We start from the raw sequence: 27,890 nt of genomic DNA, 5'->3' as shown, positions 1-27,890 counted from the left end.
TAAAATCAGTCGTTAATGACCTTCGGTGTGGCAGCAGTGATTTATTTCAGCTCCTGCAACCGTCACAGTGATATGACATTTCTGCTTTATTACATAGTATCTGATCTGATTTTGATTTTACTTTAGATCTTTATGTATATATTTGATAATTGTGCTCTGTATATTGTGAGTGACTGCCATGTGGTCTGGAGAAATGCTGTTTCATATGGTTATGCATGTAGTCAGATGATATTAAACAAACTTTTTCATCAGGTTACTTGCTATTCAAGTCAAGTTTCAAATCAGCTTATTATCATGTTATACCTGGTACAGTGAGGAGGTTTTTTTTTAAAGACATGCACTACAGTAACAGGTCCATGAGTCCAAGCCACCCCCCCAATACCACAATTAACCTGCAACCTCTGTACATTTTGAAGAGTGGGAGGAAACTGAAACACCCGGAGGAAACCCACGCAGACACGGGGAGAAGGTACAAGCCCCTTATAGACTGCACAGGTTCGATCCCAGGTCACTGGTGCTGTGACAGACAGCATATTGTGATAATTGCTAATACTGCTGCCCCACAGTAACCGTGCCACCCATGTTTACCGTTAAAAACCACGGTTTTCAGATCCCTAACCCATCCATTTTTCCGAGTTCTCTGATGCCTTGATATGAACAGTGGCCATCTCAACAGCATTGCAGTGTGGAAGATTAATTGGCAATGGAACAACATTCCTGGAGTGTGGGAAGGGATGACATTTCACATTCCATATCTTTACAATTTGTATCGTTTTTCAGATTTTGATTATTTTATTTCTCTGATTTGCAGCTTGCAACACCAGCCAGATACACAGTGACCTTGGGAGGTACCTCCCTGGCAGTTAAATACCTCCGCTCTCATGGTTACTTGTCAACACCACCTCCGATGAGGGTTTATATTCAAGACAGAATGGAGGAAACCAGAGAGCGATTTTCTGAAAAGATGGAGGAAACAAAGGGGCTACTTACTGAGAAAATCCAAGAAACTAAAGACATGGTCTCTTTCAGGAAGAAAAAAGAATAAAAATATGAAGGGACACTAAACTACTTCCTCTGGTGTTAAATGTAAGAACTTCCACCCCCCCCCCCCTCCTCAGTTTTGAAGTTGTATATTCTGTGACATAAACTCTGAAAACTACTGCTACTGAGGGATGCCATTGTGTTATGGTGGAGAGATACTGCAGAAGCCATTTCCACACAATTGCAGAATTTTTCCCAGTAAGGATTTAACGTGCAAAAAAAAAGTTGCGAAAGGTTTCAACAGATGACTGACATTTTAGTGATATAAAAGGAAATGCTGAGACTTGTTCTGGCACAACGTTTATAAATGGTCTGGCTTTTATGGCCTGTTTCAAGACTTGCTGGAGTTTGTCACTGAGTATCAGAAATGAGGGCTGAAACTTGTTCTGTACATTTTACACCTTCAAGTTAAATAAAATCCAGTCATTTCTTCCACAAAGTATGCAAGTGCCACAGTAAATGAAGACAGGAAATGCTGGAAACACTCAGCAGGTCAGTCAGTGTCTGTGGAAAGAGAAACAGCTAATGTTCCAGGAGCTGGACACTTTATCTTCAGCCTGAAATCGTACATTTTTCTCTCTCCACAGATACTCGTGTCTCTCCAGCATTTCTAGTTTGCTAGTTCCTTGTCTGGCACTCAACTCCAGATCTTATCAGAACCTTGTTCAAACATGGACAAAAGAGCCAAATGCTATTACCGGACAAGGTGAAATGAGAGGGATGATTTTTGACAAGACATGGTAAAACAAGTCAAGGTAAACATCTCTGATGCCTAACCTTCAGAATCAGAATTTATTGTTATGAAATTCGTTGCTTGCGGCCAGCATTGAAGTTGCAAACCTTTATATCAACCACCTTACAAAATAAACTGTGCAAGAAAAAGACAAAGTGAGGCAGTGTTTGTTGTTCATCCAGGAATCTGATGGCTGTGCTGAAGAAGCCGTCCTTGTGCCACTGAGTGCTCATCTTCAGGCTCCTGTACCTTTTCCCAATGGTAGCAGAGTGAAGAGGGCATGGCCTGGGTGGTGGGGTCCTTGAGGATAGAGGTTGCTTTCTTAAAACACCACCTCGTGTAGATTTCAATGATGGAGCGATTTCAGGTGCCTGTAAAGTCGCAGGCCGAGTTAACAACCCTGTTCTGAGCATTGGCCCCTCCAGTCTAGACAGTGATGCAACCAGACAGAATGCTCTCCATAGTACACCTGTAGAGGTTTTCGAGAGTCTGTGGTGACATACCAAATCTCCTCACAAAGTATAGCCACTGGTGAGCCTTCTTCATAATTACATCAACATAGAGGCTCCAGGACAGATCCTCAGATGTTGACGCCTAGGAATTTAAAGTTCTTGACCCTCTCCACTACACCTGGGTTGTGGTCATGAAAGAGAAAGGTGGTTGTGTTTGTTGGAAACTAATTACCTCAGTATTAAAATGTTGTAGAAGATACTCAGGGTAGAACATGAGGGCTAGCCATTTTGGAGATACTTCGTCAACGACCTTCCTTCCATCGCAAGGTCAGGTGGAGTTGTTTGCTGATTGCACGATGTTCAGTTCTATTTGTGGTTCAGCAGATAGACTATTGCACAGCCCACATGCTGACTACTATGTGTACACATTGGAGTGGCATGGGTACTGTGCAGTAGTCTACACATAGTAGCGTGGGGACTGCAGTAGTCTGCATCTACATACACATTGTAGAAGTCAGTGTGGGGACAGTACAGTAATCTGCATCTATGCACAGATTGTAGTCGCGTGGGGACTGCAGTAGTCTGTGTCTATGTACACATAGTAGTGTGGGGACTGTGCAGTAGTCTGCGTCTCCGTACACATTGTAGTCCATGTTACTGCAGGGACAGTGCAGTAATTTAAAAGCTCATCTCAAGCCAGGAGAAACCTGCCCACTGGATCGATTTTGTCATCCTTGGGACATGTTCCTTCACACGTCAGTGGACAGTGAAGTGTGTACAGCAACACAATGTATTTGGTAGCTCGCTCAGTCTCCATCACTGCCAGCACCTTCCCTTCCAGGCCACACATGCTGGTGAGTTGGAATTATTGCACCAGTCCTTCTTCGTCACTGTGGTCTGAAACTTTCCAGTCAAGAAGGTGGCCCACCATCACTCTCTCTGGAGCATTAGGATAGAAAATAAATGCTGAGTTCACCTGAGCTACCCAGATCTCAGGAAATGATTTTCTTTTTTAAATAATTTGTGGCTTCGTGATATGAATGTTAATCACTAAAACCTAAGTATTTAGAACTTGCTCCTCAAAACTATCAGATACACTCCACAATAAAGCAATTGCATTGATTTGCAAAGAGTACCACTCCTCCTTAAATTGAAAATAAATGTGACGTGTCCTAACCCTGCCAAGTATAAATACCTATCTGTGAGATGGGCAAGGCTGACTGTCCCTGATCAGATTCCAAGACAATCAAATTCTTGACAGTTTTTTGTGCATTTCATTGTAGAAGTTTACAGATTTTTGAGCTGGGGTTGGCAAGGCTGCTGTCTGGCTGGTGGAGAGTGGGGCCCGTTTTTCATTTGCTCATTGTTAGATCACAGAACAGTACAGCAGAGGAATCGGCCCATTTGTCTATACTGAACACTATGTCCAAATCATACTAGAACTACTACTTGCACCCGATAGCTATCCCTCCACCCCCTCTATAAACCTGTGTTTTAAACACAACTATCGTTTCTGTTTCCACCACTACTCCTGGCAGCCTGTTCCAGGAACAGTGTTAAAAAAGTGTAGCCTGCACAGCTTCCTCAATCATCCTCCCCCTGACATTAAGAGTACATGTTCCCCCTCAGGTCTGACGTTCCAAAGTGCCACCCTGCATTAAACTCCATCTCCAGCCCCACCAGGCTGAGGAACAGCTTCTTCCCACGGGCAGTGAGAATGCTGAACGACCAAAGGAACTGCTGACACTCACCATCTGAGAGACTCATTTATGAAACAATATCTATGTATTTCTATTTAAGAATACTATTCGTGTCCTGCGGATGTATTGTTTGTATGTGTGTTATGTCTGGTTGTGTGTGTATATTTTGCACTATGTAACCAGAGAACGCTGTTTCGTCAGGTTGTACTGGTGCAATAAACTTGGCAATGCACATAAGCACTGAAATTTTTACTTGCTGCAGCTTTGTAAAACAAAACTACAAAGACAACTAAAAAAACCTGCAGAGTACAAAAATAGATAATAAAAAAAATTCAATTCACTGTTTACTGCTGCACCAATTCGAGTTTAGATTTGTTGTCACATGTGCCCAGGTCTAGCGAAAATGTTTGTTTAGTGTGATATCCAGCAGTCTATCCATACACATGTACAGTAGAACAAAACAGTACAGAGAGTAAGGTTACAGGGGAGATCATTTCGAATAGAGTAAGGGCAACATTTTACTAGCTTGGGGTCCATTCTGCGGTCTGACGGTAGCGGGAAAGCAGTGGAATCTGGTGGTACGTGATTTCACATTGTTGAATGTTCCTCCTAACAGGAAGCGGGTAAAGAGAACATGGCCAAGGTGGGCTCAATCTTTTGGTATGTTGGCTGCTTTTCTCAGGCATCAGGAGGTGTAGGTGGAGTCGTCGGAGGGAAATTTGTGTAATTATACAATTTCTGCATCTGAGATCATTTCTTTTGTAATTTATATTGTGTCATTAGAAACTCTCTAATTATTTTTCCACTAGAAATCTGCCGGCATATCTGTTGTTCCCCTGTGATTTTTGGTGGTCTATAAAACACAGCTCGTACTGTGAGTTGCTTTCAACTTTCTGAGGACCATTCCCTCACTCACCACTGTTGTAATTGCTTCTTTAATTTTGATTCTCCCTTCTTTATTCCCACCTCATTGGAAAACCCTCTCTCCGGGAATGTCAGATTTCTGCCCTTTTCAACTACATTATAGTAATATTTCCTTTCAGGTCCTCACCCTCAGCTCATGGCCTCCATTCCTTCATTAATGAATGTAATTATTGACCACAACTCCTGGCTGTCATTGAGTTTCTTCTGCCTTGGAAGGACTCTGACTAACCAACTGGTTACCATACTTCTCCATCTTGAATTTACAGTCAGATTCCCACATTTTACTAAGCAAGTTGAAACCTTACACAGACTTGCTTGATCACGATTGATTCCGGCCTTGCTGAAGTGTAATGGTACAGCTGGTATATATCGCAAGTAACAAGTGACTAACTCCCAAGGAACTACTGTACTCCCTCTAACTCATGAATATTCTGTTAAATAACATTTAAGTCAAGTCACCTTTATTTATCATTAGGATAAAGACAAGATAGCCTTTCTCCAGGACCATGGAGCAGATTTACATAAATTGAAATAAAAGTTAAAATATTAAGAAATATACAATAAAAATCCACAGTACATTATCCATATATGTTCTGGCTTGGGGGAAAAATGACTGTTGCCCAATCTGGACATACATGTGCTATGGTACCTCCTACCAGATGGCAGAAGAGGGAAAAGTTTACCTGAGGGGTGTGTGAAGTCCTTCACAATGTGTATTGCTTTCTGCCTGTATTGAGTGTTGTAGATGTCCTTCATGATAGGAAGAGGTTTCCCCATGATCTATTCCACTGACTTCACTCTCCTCTGAGGAGGTACAGCTTTTGAACCAGGCGGTGATGCACAGGATGCTCTTGATACACCCTCTGTAGAATGTAGTGAAGATTGTTCAGGGGAGGGGGCTGGAGATAACTTTGCTCAGCCTTTACAGGAAGTAGAGGCACTTTCTTGGCTCTGGAGCTGGTGAAAAGGGACCAAGTGAGATTCTCTGCCAAGTGCACACTGAGGAACTTGATACTCTTGATGATCTCCACGGTGGAGCCATTAATGGTCTGTGGAGCGAGGTTCCCCAGGCCCTCCTGAAGGCGACAACCTTCTCTTTTGTTTTATTAACATTCAGATACAGGTTGTTGGCTCTGCACCAGTCCGTTAGCGACTGCCCCTCATCTCTGTACGCTGACTCATCATTTTCACTAATCAGGCCCACCATAGTTGTGTCGTTAGCAAACTTGATAATGTTGTTCAAGCTGTGTTTAGCTGCACAGTCATGAGTCAGCACAGTGGACTAAACACACAGCCCTGGGGAGGCGGGGGGAGGCGGGGGGAGTGGGGTCCCTCATGCTCACTGTGATGGAAGTGTTGTTTCTGATCTGGACTGCCTGAGGTCTCTCTTGACAGGAAGTCGAAAATCCAATTGCAGAGGGAGGTGTTTCGACCCAGTAAGTTCAACGTCCTTATCAGGTACTGAGGTACGACTGTGTTGAATGCCGAGCTGAAGTCAATAAACAGCATTTCAGGTGGGTGAGGGTGGTGGTGATGGCATCGTCCATAGAGCAGTTTGATCTGTATGTGAACTGCAGGGGGTCCAGTGACAGGGCAGCAGGAGCTTGTGCCCCAAGATGAGCCCTCTTGATGCTGGACATGAGTGTGACAGGGTGGTAGTCATTGTGGCAGGTCACAGACAACTTCTTCAACACAAGGACCACGGTGGTGGCTTTGAAGCACGTTGGGACTACGGTGCTTCTCAGGGAGATGTTCAAGATGTTGGTGAGAACATCTGCCAGCTGAGCCATAAATCCCCTTAGCACTCTGCTGGGAATATTATCCGGTCCTGCAACTTTCTGTGGATTGACCTTGCCTAAAACTCTCCTCACATTGGCCCCTGCAAGATCCAGCAACTGATCATTTGGGAGGCAAGGTGGTTTTCTTCACCGCCTCATCATTTTTTGCCTCAAAATGGGCGTCGTTATTCAGTGCATCTGGGAGGGAGCATCACCAGCCCAGGCGGATGGTGTAGTCTTGTGGTTGGTGATATCTTGGATGCGTTTCCACAAGCATCACATGTCCTTGCTGTCCAGGAAGTGACTATGATGGAATGGGCACGCACACGTTTTGCTTCCCTGATGACCTTAAACAGCTTGGCTCTTGCTATAGCTAGGGCTACTTTGTCACCCGCTCTGAAGGCAGGTCTTGGTTCCTCAACAGCACCCGAACCTCCGCAGTCATCCACGGCTTCTGATTGGAGCAAGTTATGATGGTCTTGGCCGCAGTGACGTCGTCAGTACGCTTACTTATAGAGTTGGTCACTGATGCAGTATGCTCCTCCAGATTGATCCAGTCGCCACCAGTTTCTGCTTCCTTGAAAATGTGCCAGTCAGTGTGCTCAAAGCAGTCTTGAAGTGCATGAATGGCTCCTGATGGCCAGGTTTTAACCTGCTTCAGACCAGTTCTGAAGCAGCAGATGAGGGGTCTGTAGGGTGGGATTAGCATTACAGAGATGTGGTCTAAGTATGTGAGGTGGGGGGTGAGGCTCCATCTGATACACGTCAGAATGTTGGTAAACTCCATCTTCAAATTTGTTGAAGACATCTCAGTAGTGAGCCAGATATCACAGAATACATGAGAAAGTGACAATCTCGATAAGATGAAGGGTTCGAGAGGAAGAGTCCACAACCATAACTACATTAATGCAGTTAAAGTCAGAAATGTACATTGCTTCAAGTTCTTAGGAATTAATATCTCCAGTGTCCTGACCTGGGACAAGCACTTTGACATAGCAGTCTACTTTCTAATAAGACTTCAGGAAGTTCAGCGTGTTCCCCCTTGTCCTCAACAACTTTACAGATTTACCATCGAAAGCAGACTACTGGATGCATCACAGCGTGGGATGGGAGCTGCTCTGTTCAAGATCAGGAGACACTTCAGACGTAGTGAGTGAAGCTCAAAACCATGTAAACTTCCCTCCTCTCCACGGGTTCCATCGACAGCCTAGGAAAACAGCCAACAAATATACTGAAGAATGCATCACACCCCAGATACATTCTCTTCTCCCTCCTCCCATCAGGGAGAAAGCATTAAGAGTGTTAAAGCACACACCAACAGGCTTAACGACGGTTTCTTCACCACAGCCATGAATGTACCCCAGAATAGTGTTCCCATGCTGCCTTTACTTGATGCTAATTGATCTTCCTTTCATTATAATCCTGTACTCTGTAACTTGTGGTCGAAACACAGATGTTTAAATGTTGGTCTATTTCCAGAAGACCCCACCCGACTGTAATAGGTGTTTGGACACAAACTTAAACTAAAACTAGCCCTCCCCGTTCCCAGAATGGATTATATCACAAAAATCCAAGCTTCCACCAGAGGGCACAGTCACTTCAATTGGAACTTGTATTTGCATTTATTACTAACGACTCTCTCTAAAGTTTAACATTGTTTATTGTCACATATATTGAGTGAAAACGTTAAGTGCTATCCAGGCACATCAACCAATACTTAAGTGCAGCAGGTAATGAGACAAAAGTAGAGGATAGAATTACAGTAAGTCAAAGTGTGCAGATTTACTATTACGTTCAGGATATAAAAAATGTAGCGAAACAGTGCAAGGACATGGCCAGTGAATGGTCCATTTAACAACAGTCCTTGAAACTGGTGGTGTGTGTTTTCAACCATGTTCTTCTGAAGGAAGGGGGTGAAGCGAGTGTGACTGGGGTGGGATAGCTCTGTAACACAATGGCATTTACTGTGGCAAGTACGGACGTGTCCACGGAAGGAAGGTGGCAGAACTCCCTAACCGAGCTGGGATGTATCCAGATGGGATACTTTCCAATGGTTCATTTGTAAAAACTGGTGGAAACAAGATCTGCTGAATTTTCTAGGGATTCTGAGGAAGTGGAGCTTTTTATCACCTTTCTTGGTTGGAGGAGCAGGACATTCACTGTGAAGAACAATTACCTCTGATGGCGACTAGCACAAGCCACATGAGACAGAGTGCAGGTAAAACACTAGTTTTGATAGACTAATATATACAAGTAGGCCTTGCCTCTGTGTAAACCTAGGCCAGAATGAAGGGGGATGGGTTACAACCGGTTTATATATGCAAAGTCACCAAGTGAGCCACCTGGTGATCTAGTGGTGTAATAACATCTTCCCTTACCTTCAGAAAGGCCTAAAATGTACTCGTGCACTTGGTGACGTGCTTGGTTTAAGATATCTCTGATAGATTTAGTGTTGTGTACCTTTTAGCTAGATGAACTACTGGAGTGTTTAGTCAGATGACGACGCTTCTAGGACTTTTTAGTCATGATTCTAGACTCTCATGGGATTTCATGCCTTCCTGCCAATTGAATTCAGGTGATTTTATGGTCCTTGGATGCTCCCATTTCACACCTGCCATCAAAGAACGGCAACTCAGCAATAATCTCGTTGGCAAAATTCAATACCCATTCTACTCAATCCAGTTGGGTTTAGACTTTGATTAACATACCACCACAACCTCCACCTCAGCATCCTTAATAAATGCAGGGACGTGTGCATCAGAATCAGAATTTATTGTCATGAACATGTCACGATATTTGTTGTTTTGCAGCAGGACCACAGAATTTATATAAACCACCTTTACAACAATAAATAGAACTTGTGCAATAAAAAGTCTGTTCATTCAGGAATCTGAAGTGAGGGTGAGAAGCTGACCTTGTGCAGCTGAGTGCTCGTCTTCAGGCCCCTGAACCTCCCCCCCCCCAATGCTCGCAGAGTGAAAAGGGCAGCCAGAACGTTCTCCACAGTTCACCTGTAGAAAATTGAGGGTCTTTGGTGACATACCGTACTTCCTCAAACTCCTCACAGAGTATAGCCGCTGGTGAGCCTTCTTCGTGATGGCATCAACGTGGAGGCTCCAGGACAGGTCCTCAGAGATGTCGACACCCAGAAATCTGAAGTTCTTGACCCTCTCCACTGCTGACCCCCTCGATGAGGACTGGTTCGTGTTCCCGATTTCTTCCTGAAGTCCCAATCATCTTGATTATTTGCCAGCAGGCCTCTCCTTCTTTCTTGTCATCCACCAGTATCAAAAAGATGTAGCAGTGGATCAGATGATTGGTGGGCTCTCTGGCCTCAGCTGACAGAACTTGTTTGTCCATCAACACCACATTTACTGGCTTCAACAGCGGGCTCATGGACAAAACAAATCTTCAACCCTGAATGGAAGCAATGAGCTGTGCTATACCATTGCTGTATCCCCAGTAAAATATACTTGTTTGGAAATTACCAGTGTGAGAAATTTACAATTTTGACTTTTCCACAAACTTTCACAATTAAATTTTGTAATTGATCCTTTAACTTAGATGAGGACTTCATTGTGATTGACAATGGTGAGATAAAGCCGACCGAACTGTCCCCAATTAGATTCATGCCTTGAATTATAACAATACATTTGGATGGGCTGGGGCTGCTCCTTTGGAATGAACAAATGGAGTCAATTAAATATCTAAACAAATTTACCCTCAATTAAAGTTTCACAACAAACATCTGGCCTATAAAATCTATTTTAATATCTTCCCTTACCTTCAGAAAGGCCTAAAATGTACTCGTTGTACTCTGATAGATTTAGGGTTGTGTACCTTTTAGCTAGATGAACTACTGGAGTGTTTAGTCAGATGACGATGCTTCTAGGACTTTTTAGTCATGATTCTAGACTCCCATGGGATTTCATGCCTTCCTGCCAATTGAAGTCAGGTGATTTTATGGTCCTTGGATGCTCCCATTTCACACTTGCCATCAAAGAACGGCAACTCAGCAATAATCTCGTTGGCAAAATTCAATACCCATTCCACTCAATTCAGTTGGGTTTGGACTTTGATTAACATGTCTATAAGAATGTAAAATCAGATAACTTAAGATAATTCAACAAAGGTTGAGACAAACCAAGAACGAAATAAATAGAAAATGTAAGTGAAAGGGAAACTCTCTCAATCTCCCTGACACAAGTGAGAATTCAATAAACTACAAGTGCTGGGTAAAAAATGAATATTGAAATTCAAGGTCCATAATTAAATTTCATGGTAAGAAATCACACAGAGAGTGATGGGTATATAGAACAATCCACCAGAGGAAGCTGGAGAGGCTGGTGTGATTATGACATTTGAACATAACATAGATAGAAGATTGAGAGGCATGTGGCCAAACACTGAGATAGCCCACTTGGTTGAAAACATGAACAAGTTGGACCTATTTTCATCAGTCATAGTTCTACAGCAAGGAAGCAGACCATTCAATCCAACTTTTCCATGATAACCAAACCAATCATTAGACAGCCCATATCCCTCTAAACCTTTCCTATTCATATACTGGTACAAATGTTTTTTGAACATTTCAAATCCCCACTTCTACCATTTCCTTTAGCAGCTCGCTCCATATATCCACAACCCTCTGTGTGAGGAAGGTGACTCCAGTACCCAATTTTCACCTTAAATTTATGGACTAGTTTTAGATTCACCTATTCTGAGTGATTGACGATTGGGCTTCCAAAAGATCATTTGCACAATTTCAAATGGCAAGACAAGAGTATTAACTGGACATCAGACAGTCCTAGATTACATGATCTTGAAGGTGGATGAGGGAAGCAGGGTGATGGTGGTGGTAAAGCAGCAGGAAGTCTATTAACATGAGGCTCAAACCACTATGGTGGCAGTTACACACCTTGGGTAAACTCCATTTCAATGCAGTGTTCACAAACACTGCGGGGTCTAGACATTCAGCAGTAGGTGGCTCACCTCCTGATCACTTAAAGCCTCTCCATTATCAATTCTATTCAATGTGATGGAAACCTTGTCTCGAGTCCCCAGTACCCATACCTTGTTACAGGTTCAGTAATGTTGGCCTACGTGGATCTGGTGGGCCAAGAGGCCCGTTTCTTTGCTCTACAACTATCTAATGGTTCCACAGTAGAAACCTGTCAACATTACAATGACTTCCAGCGTTAACCACTCAGAATGTCACATCCAAATCACACCATCCCCATGGAGTACACATCTCCACTACTTTATCAGTAGTGGGTCAATGGCCTGATATTTTCTAGCTAATATCTTTGTGGGGACCAGTGACTCATCAACAACCACGGTAATTGAACACAGTCACCAATATGAACAAAGCAGAATTTTATAACAGACTTACTTTACATTATGACATGGACAGAAAAGAAACTAGCAATTTAGATATTCTTGCCATTGAAAATTATTAAAGATAAAATGAACCATTAGTTATAGATCACAATTGAGTTTCCACTAAAAATAACAGCCACAATTCTTTTTCAACCAGAGCATTTAATGCAGATCAAAAAGGTATAAAAATCCAGTGAAATGACAAAGCTTTATTTTAACTTTTTTTTTGCAAGATGCAGACTATAAGCATTATAAAACATGTGACAATACATGAAATCCACCCTCTGCAGAAGTCCCGTGGGATCAGGTATCTGTTTTGCCTCCTGCATCTAGTAGTTTACGCTGTAAACAGTTACATGTGAGGTCTCCTGCATATCAGACCTCACTGTCCTTGTACGAAATTTTTCTCATTTTCCACGGCTGATAAAAATAGGTGCAGAATGTGGCATCTGTTGAGTGGAGTTAGCAGTCAGACAGTCTTTAGCCTATGACATACAATACAGAACATAAAACATTTATTCAATGCAACAGTTCCACTATATCGTCACATTAATAAGTACTTCACAGGCACTGCAATTAAGAAACCAATGGGAAAAAAATACCCTGGCTTTTGGAGACCAAGTTATTGATTTCAAATTCTTTCAAACGATCTAGAGTCGACTAGTACTGGCTTGTGTAACGTGACATCAGACATTTTGAAAGTACAGCTGTATTATTTAATAGCATCAGAACAGCTTGGATTTGTTCTCAATTCATGCTAATTGATTTATTCATAGACCACAAGTTGTGTGGGGTTCTGCTACATACTGAACCCCTTTGCTGCCTGCCCACAATATGTGGATAATGCAAAATGATGGACACTTTACATACAAATATATGGATCCTGAAGCAAAGTAATGGTTTACAATGGAAGAGATGAAAAGAATACAATTACAAATTTCAAATTATTTTAATACCCAGTGGAGGAAATAGATATAGTGGAACCTATACACTTTTACAAAGAAGATTATTATTGGATTATGCTTTTAATGTACAGATTTAGGAGAAATATTTGTGCGTCTGACCATTTCCAATTAGGTGTCCTTTTTTTTTTAAACAGTGAAGCCCATTTACAAAATTTGCTTTGATCTACTTTCCAGTTACCAGTCTTACACATCAATGGAAGATGGATTTTTTAAAATTCAGTTATAAATTGAGTCAGTTATGCTTTAAAAGCCAAACTTAATCCCTTGAATTTCAAGCAGGCTGGGAAAAGAAACCCCACATAGCCTCCAGAGAGATGAGATTGTCCACTGGTTCCAAATGTTTGTAGAACTGTCCACCCATCGAAAAACTACACATTCCATCACACGTTATTTTTTGCACGACAACCTTCCTAATATTAATTCCTTGACATTAAGTCTAAAACATGTAAATATTGCTGCAAAAAATTCATTCCAATGTTCTAGCCCAGTGACATTAAAAGGTTTGCAGAATAATGCTGATTTGCCTTGAATTAAAATACTCCAAAACAGTGCAACCTTCATGAGATTGAAGACTGGAGTAGCACAAATCAGTGCACAAAAGATTTAAGAGTACAACAAAAAAAAAAAACCATAATTAAAGTTTAACATGCACCACAGAAAGACTTCTTTTAAATGTGATTTAACTTTAATTTTCCTCATCTTTGCTCAAGTTGGACCTGCAGTTGAAGAGAAATATTTTACTTTTAATGCGGAGTTGAGTTACATGGATTTATCATAAAATTAAAATAGCTCTTTATAGATTTGATTTTGATTGAAAACTGCAATCAAAATCTATGTTTTGAACTTCTTGTTGCTGACAAATAACACATCTTATCTGCAGGCGCAACTTCTTATTGTGGACCATACTTTACCTGTTGATGCTTAACAATATACATTTGGGATGGGCTGTTTCTGTGAAAATCTGTACACAAATAACAGTGGAAAAATCTCATGTCAACACTCGAACCTTTTGGCATTTTCTTTGTTGGCCCCTCCTAATCACTCAATACTTTGTGAAAAAAAATCCTCATTTTATTCCCTTTCAAAACAACTAAAGTAAATATTACTTCATATCCTTAGAGATTTTACTTGAAAACTACCAAAATGTCTTTGTTTCGACTTCTTTCCCCCTCCCCCGGTGCACATTAAGATAGTCAATGGAAGGAAATATTTCAAATAATCTGACTACCAAGGTCAAATACTGAAAATATCAGAGAAAACAAGAACGAGCAAGACTTGATTCCATTTTTTTTAAACCCTGAAAACCAAAATAACATAAATTGACTGAAGGGTGACATGATACAAAATTATGTATAGATAGGATAGGTGGCCAGTCTTTCTCTCTCACCAGAGTTTTCAGAGGGGAAAAGTTTAAAGGAGATTTTTTTTTTTAAACCAGAGTGGTAGATGCTTTGGATGTGCTATGAGGGGAAGATGGTGCAAGCAGATACTTCAACAACTTGTAAGCATCATTTGGAGATGAACATGAAAGAGAATGGGCTGGCCGATTGGATTTTAAAATGGCACCACGAGCAGTGGCGACATCATGGTTCCAGTACTGTACAGTGCGACTTTTAATGGCTCCCAATAGGGTTCACAATAGCTGTACCAACCTGTATTACTCAGACCAGCTTTTAGTATGACACAGCTTATGAGATTTTAAACACAACTTTGTGGCAAGTTTCAGGTTCTTTCAAATTATAAATGAAGTCTTAAAGTTTAGAGGGTCATCTTGCACAAAAACTTTTCCTGGTCAGTACATAAAATGAAATCAAGATACTGCTAATGCTCGAAATCAGATATGAAAACAGAAAATATAAATACTGAGTCGCAAACTTAAAAATCACGAGGAAAGGCCATCAATGGAATGTTAACTCTCATTCTCTTCAGAGATGCGACTTGACCCACAGTGTTTCTAGTATTTATTTATTCTAGAAATCCTATTGCTTTTAGGATACAATTTTTTGGTACGTCTACAAGTTTCATAAGTATAGATGTGCATGCACAGATCAAATTAGTACCTGTTTGCCTCTATAGTTGGAGCCAGCAAGTGATTTTGGAAACGGTTTGGACTCGAAAGGACTGTGCCAATAGAGTTCAAGAAATAGGAGCATATTACCTGGCCCCTCAAGCACATCATACCATTCAATAGGATCAGGGCTGATCTGCCCCAGGTTTCAACTCTGTGCTGGAGCTCTCAACCACATGGTCATTAAAATCAATGTTTCCACTTGCCATTTAAATAGAAAGGGGGGGGGGAAACCTTGACAGCTCAAGATAGGAAGGTGCAGTTTTCACAACACACATTGCAAAACTTGCTGTGAATGTACTAGAATCATTATTCCATATTAACTGTGACTGTGCACTGAAAAAAAAATTAGACATGGAATATTGTTCAGTAATACGTCTGTTTCTTTGCTCCTGTTAAGATGTTCCCAAAACTTGTTCCTGGTCTGCAAGCATGTTGAATCGACTTGGCAAAAAACGGTGGGCCAAATTATATTGGGAGACATGCACTTCTCCAGAGATGCTCCGTGGGACAGTGAGATGCCGTCTGTAGAATATCCAGTTTACAATCTCTAAGCAAGGATGATGCCTGAAATCCACAGGGAACTCCAATGGGATTGAGGGCCCAAGTGGTTTATTCCTGCTTATATTCAAATTCTCATAAACACAGCAACAGTGGCTGGGGATTGTTAATGAGCAGTACAAAGCTTAAACTTAAAAGTATAAATCAAAATAATGTGAAGGAATGAATTTTGAACTGGGTACAGTTCCAAGGTCAGTCAAGTTTGTTTTAAAAATGTGGAAGACGCAAAAATATATAATACACATTATGCATGATTTAAACAGCTTTCTGACAAAAGTCGAGTAATCAATTTTTTGGTACAAGTCTACAAAATTCATAAGCGTGTGTGGGTGTACAGATCAAATTTTCCCACCAGGGTTTTCCTTTGTTTGAAAATTATATTCAAACCATTTGTTATAAATGCAGAGTGCTCAATAAAAGATTTGAAGTGGCACAATTATGACATATATGTAGCATTGCACATAAAATCTCATTTAAGAGAAACCAAGTTGATCTTCCAAATTCTTATGTGCTTGTAAATCTAATTTTTATCACGATATCAGCCAAGGATATTAAAGGGTCACCGTTAACACCTATTTTAAAAATTCTTTTCATAAATTCATTTTAATTTGTCAATTTCAAAAGTCTGACACTTTTCCAATAACTTTAGACTTTCCCTCAACTCTGCAATAATTTATAATAAAGGACAAAGCTTCAGGCAATGATCCTAATTTCCTTAAGACCAGCTGACCCATTAGAATTGTTTCAGGTCATATATCCGTATTGTGTTCCATTTAATTCACAATACCTTCAGAGTCCAAAAATATCCCGATCTTTCATGTTAATTTATGCATCTAATGTTGGCAATCTTACAATCAATCATGTCTAATTTTTTAGCCTCTCGTTTCTCCTTAAGCAGGAGGACTAAATTAAGGAAGCAAGTCCTCCAAACATTAAGAGCTGAGAACAAATCTATCTACTTTAGAGAAAGCCACACTTTGTGGCTTCAGTTTCTATTTTAACACTTTTCAATTTAACATAGGGCTTTGTGATGACACACTATTAATGCTATTTCCTGCATTATGTTTTGTTTTTATTGTAAATAAGAGCAATTGGGAGCTCTAGAATCAACAGGGATGGTATTAGGTTCAAGTTTGTATGGCTTTTAGCCTCTAACTGATCCAATGTCATCACAAATAGGCCTCAAGTTCTGTCAATGGGTCTTTGTCCTGAACCACTAACAAGAAGATTGATTTATCTGAATCATGAAAATCTAGCAATTCATATCCTGGAAATTTGGAAGTTACACAATTATAAGTGTAAGAACAGCCCTGGATCTTCTTAATGCATCACATAGAGCTGATGGTTGCCAGTTTACTCATGCTTTTGAAACAATACATTTTTAACGTACAATTTTTCGGAGAGACAACCTTTTCACGACCATTAACCCCTCCCCTTAGTTTTGGAAAAAAGCCAAGACAAAAATTAAAACTTTGTATTTGGAATTCGATAAGCATTAATCTTCTGAAATTCATGGGACGCATCAACAATGAATAAACTGTCATGTGCAATATCAGATTTCCACACTAAGGAAGAATAATCTATTTACAAAGCTCACTAATCATTCCAAGTGGCAGTGATTCAATAATACAACAGTAGACTGCTGAGAAGGTCAGCACACTTCCATTATCAGGTTCTGACATAGTGGTTTACAAGAACCTCCAACACAGACGTACAATATAACAAGATACTACTCAAGAGCAAATTTTATTCAGTGGCTTTCCTGGAATGTAAAGCTGAAACAAATGTGATCTTTCATCAGATTACCCATTTCCTACCCAATACACAAGAGTGTTTGCTTCATTTTGGGATAGCCACATCGTTACCCAACACTGGCAAGAAACACTTCTCAACTCTTTAACCCACAGAAGAAACTAAGGCTACAGATAGACCCCGACCTACGACATCCCAACTTCCAATACTCGAAAGACAAGATAGTCAGAATCGGGTGCTTTCAGCTTCAATTTAAAATGTTTCCCAGCACTTGTGAAATGCGGCACAGCTTTGTTAGGTTTTTTGCTTTCAGTTTAATTTGTGTTATCATAAAGGTTTTCAGGATTTAAATAAAATTTAAATTAAAAAAGGTTGTGTGCATTGCAGTCATTTTTGTTCCGTTTAAATTGTGTTGTATAAAAGGTTATCACCATTTAAATTAAGTTTAAATAAACAAAACGGTAGAGGGCGATATTGTTTGAATTTAAGATCATTTCAATTTACAATGCAATTCCTGGAACGGAACATTATCATTAAGTCGGGATCTAACTGTATTTTGCCAGCATTTTATACATCAGTCTCTTTGCAAAGCAGTGTGCAGTTTTATAAAATAACAAGACACAACTTAAATCTGAATGAAGTTACTTTATGCCTGTGAACTAAACAAGAATTTGAATTAAAATTTCAGAGTTAAGAAATAAATTTCATAGGATGGTAAAACTGTGAAAAACTGTCTCTTTGCAAAGCAGTGTGCAGTTTTATAAAATAACAAGACACAACTTAAATCTGAATGAAGTTACTTTATGCCTGTGAACTAAACAAGAATTTGAATTAAAATTTCAGAGTTAAGAAATAAATTTCATAGGATGGTAAAACTGTGAAAATGGAAGTCCTGGTGCCAGAAGACTTTGAACTGTGTATTTTTGATGGAAACCTCCATGGGAATTAACTAGTATTTCAGACATCCACAAGAATACAGTAAATAATCATTTTCTGCTTAGAAAATTACAAACCATTTCCAAAAGGATTCCAAAGATTTTTCCAAGGGAATACTGTATACGCAACAAAATGGAAATATATTTGACTCAATATTCCTTGTGGGAAATATTTAACCCAGAAGTGATTCTTTTAAAATCCAAGTGTATTAAGTGCACCATAATTCTGCTGATCAGAAAGGAAAGGTTTTTAACAAAACATAGAACAATCGGTAAGGATAAAGCAAGGCATGCAGCAAAGTTTCTCTTCCTTGCAGGTTCAGGCATTTATGGCCATGAATACCCAAATTCCATGTGTATCCGCAAAGCACACAGGCTGTTAGATACTGGCTTACCACCATGGAGTGAAAAATAAAACATCAGCATCCCTTAGGAAAATCTCAAGAACAGGAGAAAGGCTGCTTTTCATGGAAGCACAACATTTAACCAAATGTTTATTGCAGCACAGATCTTGATAATTTATTTACAACAGGATTTTTTTAAAAAAATCTGATTTTGAATATTCAAACATCTGACAAGAACCTGAGAATCTATTTTGCAAACGTTTGAGTAAACTAAATAGTTAGCTCCACCCTAGTGCATTCTTTTCACCTGTCAATCCCAGAAAAAAAACCATTCAGTTCTCGTGCATGGGATAAAAGATTCCTCAGCATCCGAAACCTCATAGGCAATATACTACTTACTGTACACCATTAACTGAAGTTACAAGTGATCACTTAAAATACATAGAGCCGCAAACAATGGCTCCAATTGCAAGAGTAGTAACTGCAGCAATGTTAATGACAATAGGTTTCCAATATAACCACCTTTTTCGTTTCACCTCAGTTTCATTAAGCTTCTGTTTCATTCGTTGCACTTTCTGAGCGGTACTTGCTATCCTATCTTCACGGTGTCGTTTACGGATGTTACTGAAAGATAAAGAAGAAAGTGATCCTGAAAGACGAATAAATAACAAGCTCATTTGACACATTTAAAAAGTGTAGTTTTCTAATCTAATGGCACCAATGGGTAGAATGCTCAAGTTTATTGGGACATGCACCCCCCCACCCCCCCACAGACACACACACACACACACACACACACACACACACACGCCCAAGTGAGAAAAATAAATTGTAGTTGGACAAAAAGCAGCAGATTGGAGGAAAATTGATTGTTCTCCATGAAGGGTTAGTGGTTAGAAGGGCAGCAGTTAGTGGAGCTGTTAACGCAATGTTATTACAGCACCAGTGGCCCAAGTCCGCTTCCAGCAGTCTGTAAGGAGTTTCCACCTTCTTCCTGTGTTTACATGGGTTTCCTCTGGGTGCTCCGGTTCCTCCCACCCTTCAAAATGTATTGGGGAGGGGGTCAGAGGTTAATTGATGTATTTGGGTGGTATGGTCTCGTGGGCTGGAAAGGCTTATTAACGTGATGCAATTCCAAAATTAAATTTTAAAAAGAGACTATGACTTACTATATCACCTTACATATGGAAGGGTAAGCATCCTCGCCTCAATAAAGTTCTTCTACATAGATCTAAGAGAGATGGTGGTATGGCTCTGCCCAACTTACAAAGTCTTATGTTTTGGTCTTTTTTCATAATCATTCTGACCACCCATTATGGATACCAAATGGAGCTGAATTCCTCCCAAAACTTTTCTAATTTGGTGCTTCTCAGCTCTTCACTTCCATTTTCAACTAAGGCAATAGACAATCCCATTGTTAAACATTCTGTGAGAATTTCATAATTTCTCTCTTTCAAGCCCTATCACCTTTTTCAAAAAAATATTTTATTTTGATTTTTTTTTACAGACTCAAAGTAATTCCAACAATCAATACAATCTTCTTCAGCATTCTTGGAGCGTACAGAGTCTGTGTTTTATTCCCCCCTCCCACCTTGCCCCCAAACACACAGCCATACCGATTACACATTATACAAATAAATACAAGTGGGGCTCAGAGCCCCTACCAAAGACCTAATAAAAAAGGAACAACTTAATTAACCCAAGTAAAAGAAAAAAAGCTAAAAGAAAATCAAAACTAAAATAGAACTAAGGGCTAAAGACACACGCACGTCACCTGTGCTATGTTCCATTTCCTTAACTCCAATCCTTTCCCTAAGTCTTGTGGTGTGCGGAGAATAATTTGTTACTCCATACCAAAAAGACAAAAGAGATCATTGTGGATTTTAGACGGGTGGGAAGTTACACACACATGTTCTGATTTACATCAATGGAGCGATGACAGAGCTTCAAATTCCTGGGGGTCCATATCTTTGATTATATCATTTGGTCTTTGAATTCATCAACGTTGATCAACGTCTTTATTTTTTGAGATGTATGAGGAAGTTACACCTCAGTGCTGTTGGATTTCTATTGAGAGCATGCTGACATACGGTATTTCAGTGTGGTACGGGAATTGTCTGCACAAGAAGGCACTCTAACGGGTAGTGAAAACGATCTTGACGAATTGTTGGAAGGCAATTGCCTACCATCGAATCTATCTGTAGGGAACGATGTTTGGACAGGGTGAGAAATATCATTAAAGATGCAACACACCCTAACCATGAACTATTTACTCTCTTACCACCAGGCAGACATTGTAGGGCCTTCTCTCGAGAACTACCAGACTTAAAAGGAGATTACTTTCATGAAGCCGTAATCATGTTAAATCCAATTCACGGAATTGAGCGGCGCTGCACTTATAATTCAGAATCAGTAATTTTTTTTAACAATTTATTTTAGAATATTGCGGTCTTATTGTACATGGTTTATTGTGTTTTTTTATTGTATGTGTTTATTGTATTGTCTTTATTTTATATTCCGGTCGATGCTAATAATGTCTCATTGGCTGGTAGACCAGCATAATGACAATAAAGTGGATCACATCACATCTAAGGCAAGTTTTTATAATATGCATATTTCACAGGGAGGGGAGCAAGTCAATCTACATGTCCATGTATTTCAGATATGGTTTCCACACTTTAATGAATGTGTCATGTTTCCCCCCTTAGATTGTAAAGTGATTTCTCTCCAAGGGAATGCAATTCTTCATTTTTATATTCCATCAGGTGGTATTTAATTTGGAGTCGGACTTCCACGTCATCGTTATACACTTCCTGGCTACCACCAAGGCAACCTTCACGAACACGAACTGAAATTGATATTTGGACAGTCTAAAACTCATATTTCCAATGTCTCCCAAAAGATACAACTCTGGATCTTGTGGAAAATCCACTTTTGTAACTTTTTTCAGAATGTCCCTCAGTTCTTCCCAGAAGAGTCTCACCTTTGCACATAGCCAGGTGAAGTGGATAAACACTTCAATCTCTATACCACACCTAAAGCACATTTCTGAAATTTACAGCTTTGATTTATATCATTTTTGTGGTATGAGGTACAGCTGATGCAAAAAGTTATATTGCACCAACCTGTATCTGGCATTAATGACCCCAGTCACACTGTCCAGGCACAGGTCTTGCCACCACTCTTCATTGATTGTTGTGCCCAAGTCCGACTCCCATCTCTCCCTCGACCTTTTTCAACTATCTTTACATAATCCTATTTTTTTTAGAAATGGTACAGAGAGGTTATTCAAAGTCTTAAGGATCTGTTCACTGATGGATATTTTGCATACTTTGAGCAGCTTTCTGCTAAATTTAACCAGCCCAAAATTAAATTTTTTTAGATATTTGCAACTCTGGCATTTTCTTGAATCACAGTTTTCTGATTTTCCAAAAGAGTCTGAATCAAATTTTGTAGACGAGTTTTTTAGTTTAATGCCTTCTCGTAAAGGTTTAATATTATTATTTATGAGAAATTGTTAAGTTTAAAACAGACTTCACTAATTAAAATTAAAAATGCTTGGGAACAGGATTTAAATTTGACTATATCAGAAGTAGTTTGGGACACAATTCTTAAATTGGTTAATAGCCCTTTATTATGTGCCTGTCATTGTTTATTACAATTTAAGGTGGTACATAGAGCACATACGTCTACAGTTAAATTGTCTCACTTTTACTCTAACATGAGTCCCTGCTGTGACAGGTGTAAGAACAGAGAAGCATCATTAATTTATATGTTCTGGAATTGGCCTAATCTAGAAAAATACTGGAAAGAGGCTTTCCACACTTTGTCTACAATTTTTAATAGAGAATTGGTACCGAATCCGTTGGTGGTCCTCTTTGGTACAATGGGAGGAAATGATTCTTCTTTCTCTCTGGTTCAGAGTCATGCTATCTCTTTTGCCTCTCTTTTAGCAAGATGTGCGATTTTACTTAAATGGAAGGATGCTCCCCCACCTACTCATGATCAGTGGTTGTGTGACATCATTCTTGTTTGAATATGGAAAAAAATTGTTACAGTTAATAATTAAGATACAAGATTTCAGATGCTTTGGGGGTCATTTTTGACTCACTTATTTTATAATTTCACTTCAATGTAATTGAATTGTCTTATGTATCTTTTCCATTTCTTTCGCTTTCAATCTTTTTTATTGGTTTTTATAATAAATACAGCACAATGAAGAAAAGGGAATGAAATTGAAAATACTGTGTGTGTGTGTGTGTGTGTGTGTGTGTGTGTGTGTGTGTGTGTGTGTGTGTGTGTGTGTGTGTGTGTGTGTGTGTGTGTGTGTGTGTGTGAGATTCTCTTTCAAAATAAAACTTCGAACAGTATAAACTCGGTTTCCCCTTCCACTGGATGAAGACAGAAAAGACATAAACCTACCTAACCTACTCTATTAAAAAAAGAAAACTAACAACAAAAAACTATTTGAGCAGCTTATCCTGATGGTTACATATATTTTGTAGCTTTTAATTCATACCGTGAATCAAAAAAAAGTAAGACTATATAGCTCATCCAATCACGAAAACATTTACATCAAATGAAAACAAGACAAAAGATCACCACGTATCTTCAAATTTCACCGATGAATCAAATACATTGCAGTGGTGCTATAGACAGACTACAACTCCCATAAGTCTAGTGAACTGGCATAGGATGTCATGACATGGCGCACGCGATTCAAGTAAACTAGTTCAGATTTACCTGCAACTGTGTGTGTCATTATTTCACATTCATCAGCCACCACTGCGTTTCAGTGCATACAATTGGTGACCCCAAGCTTTTGGACCATATTGATACTGCAGCTGTTGCTGTTAAGCTACCGCCGTTCTTGTGGAACTAGAAGATGTAGTTTCGACAAGCTGAGGCACAATTTCACCTCAGGAAGATCGAGGTGGAGGGACTCACTATTATCACCTCGTCACTGCCTTGCACCAAGTTGGTGACGTCCTGCGCAATCCACCGGAGCCTGGGGAGTGCAAGTATGACACTCTAAAAGTGCTCCTGCTGCGAATTTATGGAGGGCCACCAGACTACTACACATGGAGGTATTGGGTGACTGTGCCCCGTCCAAACTAATGGACAGCATGCTGTGCCTGGCATCCAGCCAATGGCCAGATATGCTGTTCGAACAGCTCTTCCTGGAGAAGATGCCTGTAAACATTGGACTCATAATAAGATTATTTCAAAGACCCCAGAGCAATAGCTGTAGATGCAAAAGGTCTTTGGACAACGGCACTGCATCACAGCTGTCCATACCCAGCACCTCCGTTGTTGACACTACTTCTTCAAGCCAACGTTCTCAACGCACCAGCTCCGCCTGTCGACACTTCCACCTGGTGTTTTTACCATTGGCATTGGGGAGTCAATGCACGTAGGTGCCTGCCACCTGTGCATTCTCAGGAAACGCCCTGGCCAACCGTTGTTATTGGCTGAGATGGTTTGCCGAAAATCTACGAACCTTCCATATGTTTGGGATCAGTTATCCCAACGTAAATTTTTGGTGGACACAGGATTGGAGGTTAGTGTTTTTCCACTAACCGGTTTCGATACACGTTATCTTACCCCCAACCTCCAACTCACAGTAGTCAATGTCCATATATGGCACAAAAAAAATGAAATGTTCAGTTCCAGAGGAACATTTACACATGGCCTTTTATTGTAGCAGCAGCGTCATGACTGCTACTTGGAGCAAATTTCCTTCAAGCTCATTCGTTCATGGTGGACTTAAAAGGGCGTTGGCTGATGGATGGTACCACCTTTCAAGCTATTTGCCTGACAGAATCGCATGTTCCTGTGCTATGCCTTCAAGCCCTGTGTAAGACTGTTGATAAGTTCTCCAGACTGGGAGAAGAGTTTTCCGAAATTACAACTCTACAGTTTATGACCCCCGCTGCAAAACTCACCATATTTCTACCAAGGGTCCTCCCATTCCTCCTCTGGAGGAACTGCAATTAGCTAAACAAGAATTCCACAAAATGAAAGAGCTGGGGATAATTTGCAGATCTGACAGCCCATGGGCATCTCCAATACATTTAGTCCAAAGGGTGGAGACCTTGTGGAGATTATAGATGGCTAAATGATGCCACTATATCGGATCACTACCCTATTCCCCATAATCAAGATTTTTCAGTGAATCTGTATGGGGTGAAAAATCTTTTCAAAAGTGGACTTAGTGCATGGATATCATCAGGTGCCAGTGGAACCAGGTGACATCCCGAAAACGGCAATAATTACCCCTTTCGGATTGTTCAAACTTTTACGTATGCCTTTGGGGTTAAAAAATGCAGCTCAGACCTTTCAGCGAGTTATGGACGCAGTAGGGTGTGGCATGGCCAACGTCTTCATTTATCTAGATGATTTATTAGTCGCCAGAAAAACTAAAGAAGAGCATATGGAATATCTGCGAGAATTTGGACTGACCATCGATCCAGATAAATGTGTTTTTGGTCAACACTCCATAGAATTCCTGGGGCACACAATCGCCGACAAGGGCGTGGTTCCGCTGCCTTCCAAGATCGATGCCATTAATGAATATTCTAGACCAACCACTGTCAAAGGTCTGAAAGAGTTCTTGGGCACGGTTCATTTTTATCGTCGATTTCTTTCAGCAGCAGGCTCACGTTATGAAGCCTCTGTTCAATCTGCTGTCTGGTGAAGTCAAATTCATTGGAACTATTAGCTCAAGCAACCATGCTCAGTTATCCAGTCCTAAACACAGCCACCAACCTTTCAACAGATGCATCTGATTTGGCCATAGGGGGCACTCTGGAGCAGCATGTCAATGGACAATAGAAGTCATTGGCATCCTTTAGCCGTCACCTCCGTGAGGCCAAGAAAAATTACGGGACCTTTGATAAAGAGCTCCTGGACATATATTTGTCCATCCATCACTTCTGTCACTTTTCAGAAGGCAGATATTTCACCATGTTCACAGATCATAAACCTTTGACCTTTGCGCTTTCGTCGGAGCCCTGATCAGCTCGACAACAGCGGCAGTTGTCCTTCATTTCATAATTCTCTACCAGAATAATGCACATTTCTGGAAAAGACAATCTAATGGCTGATGCACTTTCCCACTCAAGGCATCAGCTACGGACCATGGTATTGATTACGCAGCTCTTGCCGCTGCCCAGGCACAAGACAGTGACATGGAGTCGTATTGCACCTTGTTAACCAACCTGCAATGGAAGGATGTGCAAATTGATGCTGATAGCAAGCTGCTCTTTTGCGACCTGTCAACAGGACATCCACAGCCAGTGGTTCCAGCTTCGTGGAGATGTGGCATTTTTGATTCTGTCCATGGTCTTTCTCATCCATCCATCAGATTGACTGTTCGCCTAATTTCAGACAGATTTGTTTGGCACGTTCTGAAGAAATACATCACGCAAATGGGCAGATCTTGTGTACCTTGCCAAAATCCTTCAGCATATGAAAGCTCCGCTACAACCGGTAACTCCTAGCTTCGACCATGTCTATGTGGGGGGGGGGGGGGGGGCGTGGCAAGATGGCGTAGTGGGAAGACGTGTGGTTCCATCTTCCCCCAGTTAGACTTTTAAATACCCGACTTTAAAATTTGTAAAAGTGGTTAAAAATAATATTGATAGACTTTGGAATATTGGAAGATTGGAATGGCTGCAAATGAGAAAAAAAATCAAAAGCTCAATTGCAAAAGAAATTACCTTACAAAAGTGTTGAAGAACTGAGGCCTACTTACTAAGTTGAAGCCATGGAATCGTTGACTGGAGTCCCCAAGCCTCAGAGGACTCCTGATCGGTTAAGTATTACGCCGGCGCCAATCGTGCTATCGCAAGATGGCGCCGGCCTCAGTGATGGGCTCGGCCGACCCTGACTCATGCTCCCGTGATTCCGGGGGTGCGGGCAGATCGGTCGAGTGAAGACGAGCCTGCAATACTGCCTGGCAGTCCGGGAGTGCACAGTGTAGTATCGGAGACGCACCTGCGCGGTTGGTGGCTTTTCCGGGCATGCGCGGTGCGTCGCGGGTCTGGGAACTACTGGACAAGGTGTGGGCTGTGGGAGAGCCCGAACGGCGACGGGCTGATGAGGTCGGCACACTGTCGACAGGCGTCCAGACCCGCAGCCGCACTGGAAGAGGACCTATGATGTCGGAGGAGGAAGAAAGATTAACATTACAGGAACTTACACAGGAAGAAATGGGGACTGAGACCAGAGAAGGAAGGCCTCAAAGGGAGGTGATGAAACCTGGACTGGATTCTGTGTTCACAATTTTGGAAGGGATTGCTCATCAAATGGAAAATATGTGAATACAGATGTCTACTCAGATGACTCAAGGATTTATGGAAGTGAAAATTAAAATGACTACTATATGTGAAGAAATGACTTCATGAAGCAAGATATTAATGTAGTTAAAAGTGATGTTAATAGATGTATAAAATCAGTGGACACTGTACAAGTTCATTTTAAAAAGATTGAAGAAGCTTTTTTTGAATGTAAGAACCAAGTAGAGCGTAATAGAGAAAAAAATGGAAAAAGTGGAGGATTCATTTGTGGATTGAGGGATCCAGAAGAAGGAATTATTGAAGAAGATTGATTCATTAGAAAATCAGGGTCGAAGAAATAACGTGAAAATAGTAGGTCTTCCAGAGGATATAGAAGGTTCTATATCTGGTAAAGTTTTTTAAGAAATGGATTCCTGAAGTGTTGAGCAAGGATTTTTTCCGAATGGTCTGGAGTTAGATCGAGCACATAGAAGACTAAGGAAGAAACCGTTTCCAGGCCAACCACCACGAGCAGTTTCGATTCATTGTTTGAAATACCAGGACAGAGAAATGATATTATGAATGGTGGTGCAGAAAGCACAACAGAATCAGGCTCCAATGATGGTCTAGAATAATAGGGTGTTTTTTAATGAAGATTTGAGTCAAGAAATTATTAGAAAGCGCCGAGAATTTAATTCAGCTAAAGAAGTATTGTGGTGAAAGGGATATAAATTTGCTTTTCGTTAACCGGCCGTGTTGAAAGTTTTTTATGGGAACTTTCAATCTCAATTCTTTGAAAATGATAACGATGCATTAATTTTTGCTAATTCATTGCCAGATTTATGAGGAAATGGACGATCGTCACCATTGTCACCTAAGAGTAGGGTAAATGGCAATGGAAATGGGAAGAATGGAAAACATAGAAAGAAAGCTGAATTAACACAAAGTCTTCTTGATATTGAAGATCCGGAACAATCAT

At 40.5% G+C, this 27,890-nt stretch overlaps 2 protein-coding genes across 18 annotated transcripts in view; one reads left to right on the top strand and one right to left on the bottom strand.

Moving 5' to 3' along the window:
* fam210aa (family with sequence similarity 210 member Aa) overlaps positions 1 to 4,163 on the top strand; it is a 44,901-nt gene extending 40,738 nt beyond the window's left edge. For 9 of the 10 annotated variants that reach the window (XM_069922490.1, XM_069922484.1, XM_069922489.1 and 6 more), the window contains one exon: positions 812 to 4,163. In XM_069922490.1, coding sequence (XP_069778591.1) covers positions 812 to 1,045 — 234 coding nt within the window. In that variant the 3' untranslated portion in view covers positions 1,046 to 4,163. The remainder of the gene's footprint in view (positions 1 to 811) is intronic. The other variant, XM_069922485.1, reaches the window with a different exon arrangement.
* A 7,986-nt stretch (positions 4,164 to 12,149) lies between these two features.
* Positions 12,150 to 27,890, bottom strand: part of LOC138755813 (tyrosine-protein phosphatase non-receptor type 2-like) — a 131,762-nt gene continuing 116,021 nt past the window's right edge. For 6 of the 8 annotated variants that reach the window (XM_069922474.1, XM_069922481.1, XM_069922480.1 and 3 more), the window contains one exon: positions 17,332 to 19,256. In XM_069922474.1, the coding sequence (XP_069778575.1) occupies positions 19,061 to 19,256 (196 nt within the window). In that variant the 3' untranslated portion in view covers positions 17,332 to 19,060. Of the gene's footprint in view, positions 13,689 to 17,331; positions 19,257 to 27,890 lie in introns of those variants that run through there. The other 2 variants (XM_069922475.1, XM_069922476.1) reach the window with 2 other exon arrangements.

Source organism: Narcine bancroftii, chromosome 2 (genome assembly GCF_036971445.1).
Source record: "Narcine bancroftii isolate sNarBan1 chromosome 2, sNarBan1.hap1, whole genome shotgun sequence".
Classification (NCBI taxonomy): domain Eukaryota; kingdom Metazoa; phylum Chordata; class Chondrichthyes; order Torpediniformes; family Narcinidae; genus Narcine; species Narcine bancroftii.
This window is presented reverse-complemented; position numbering and strand designations above follow the sequence as displayed.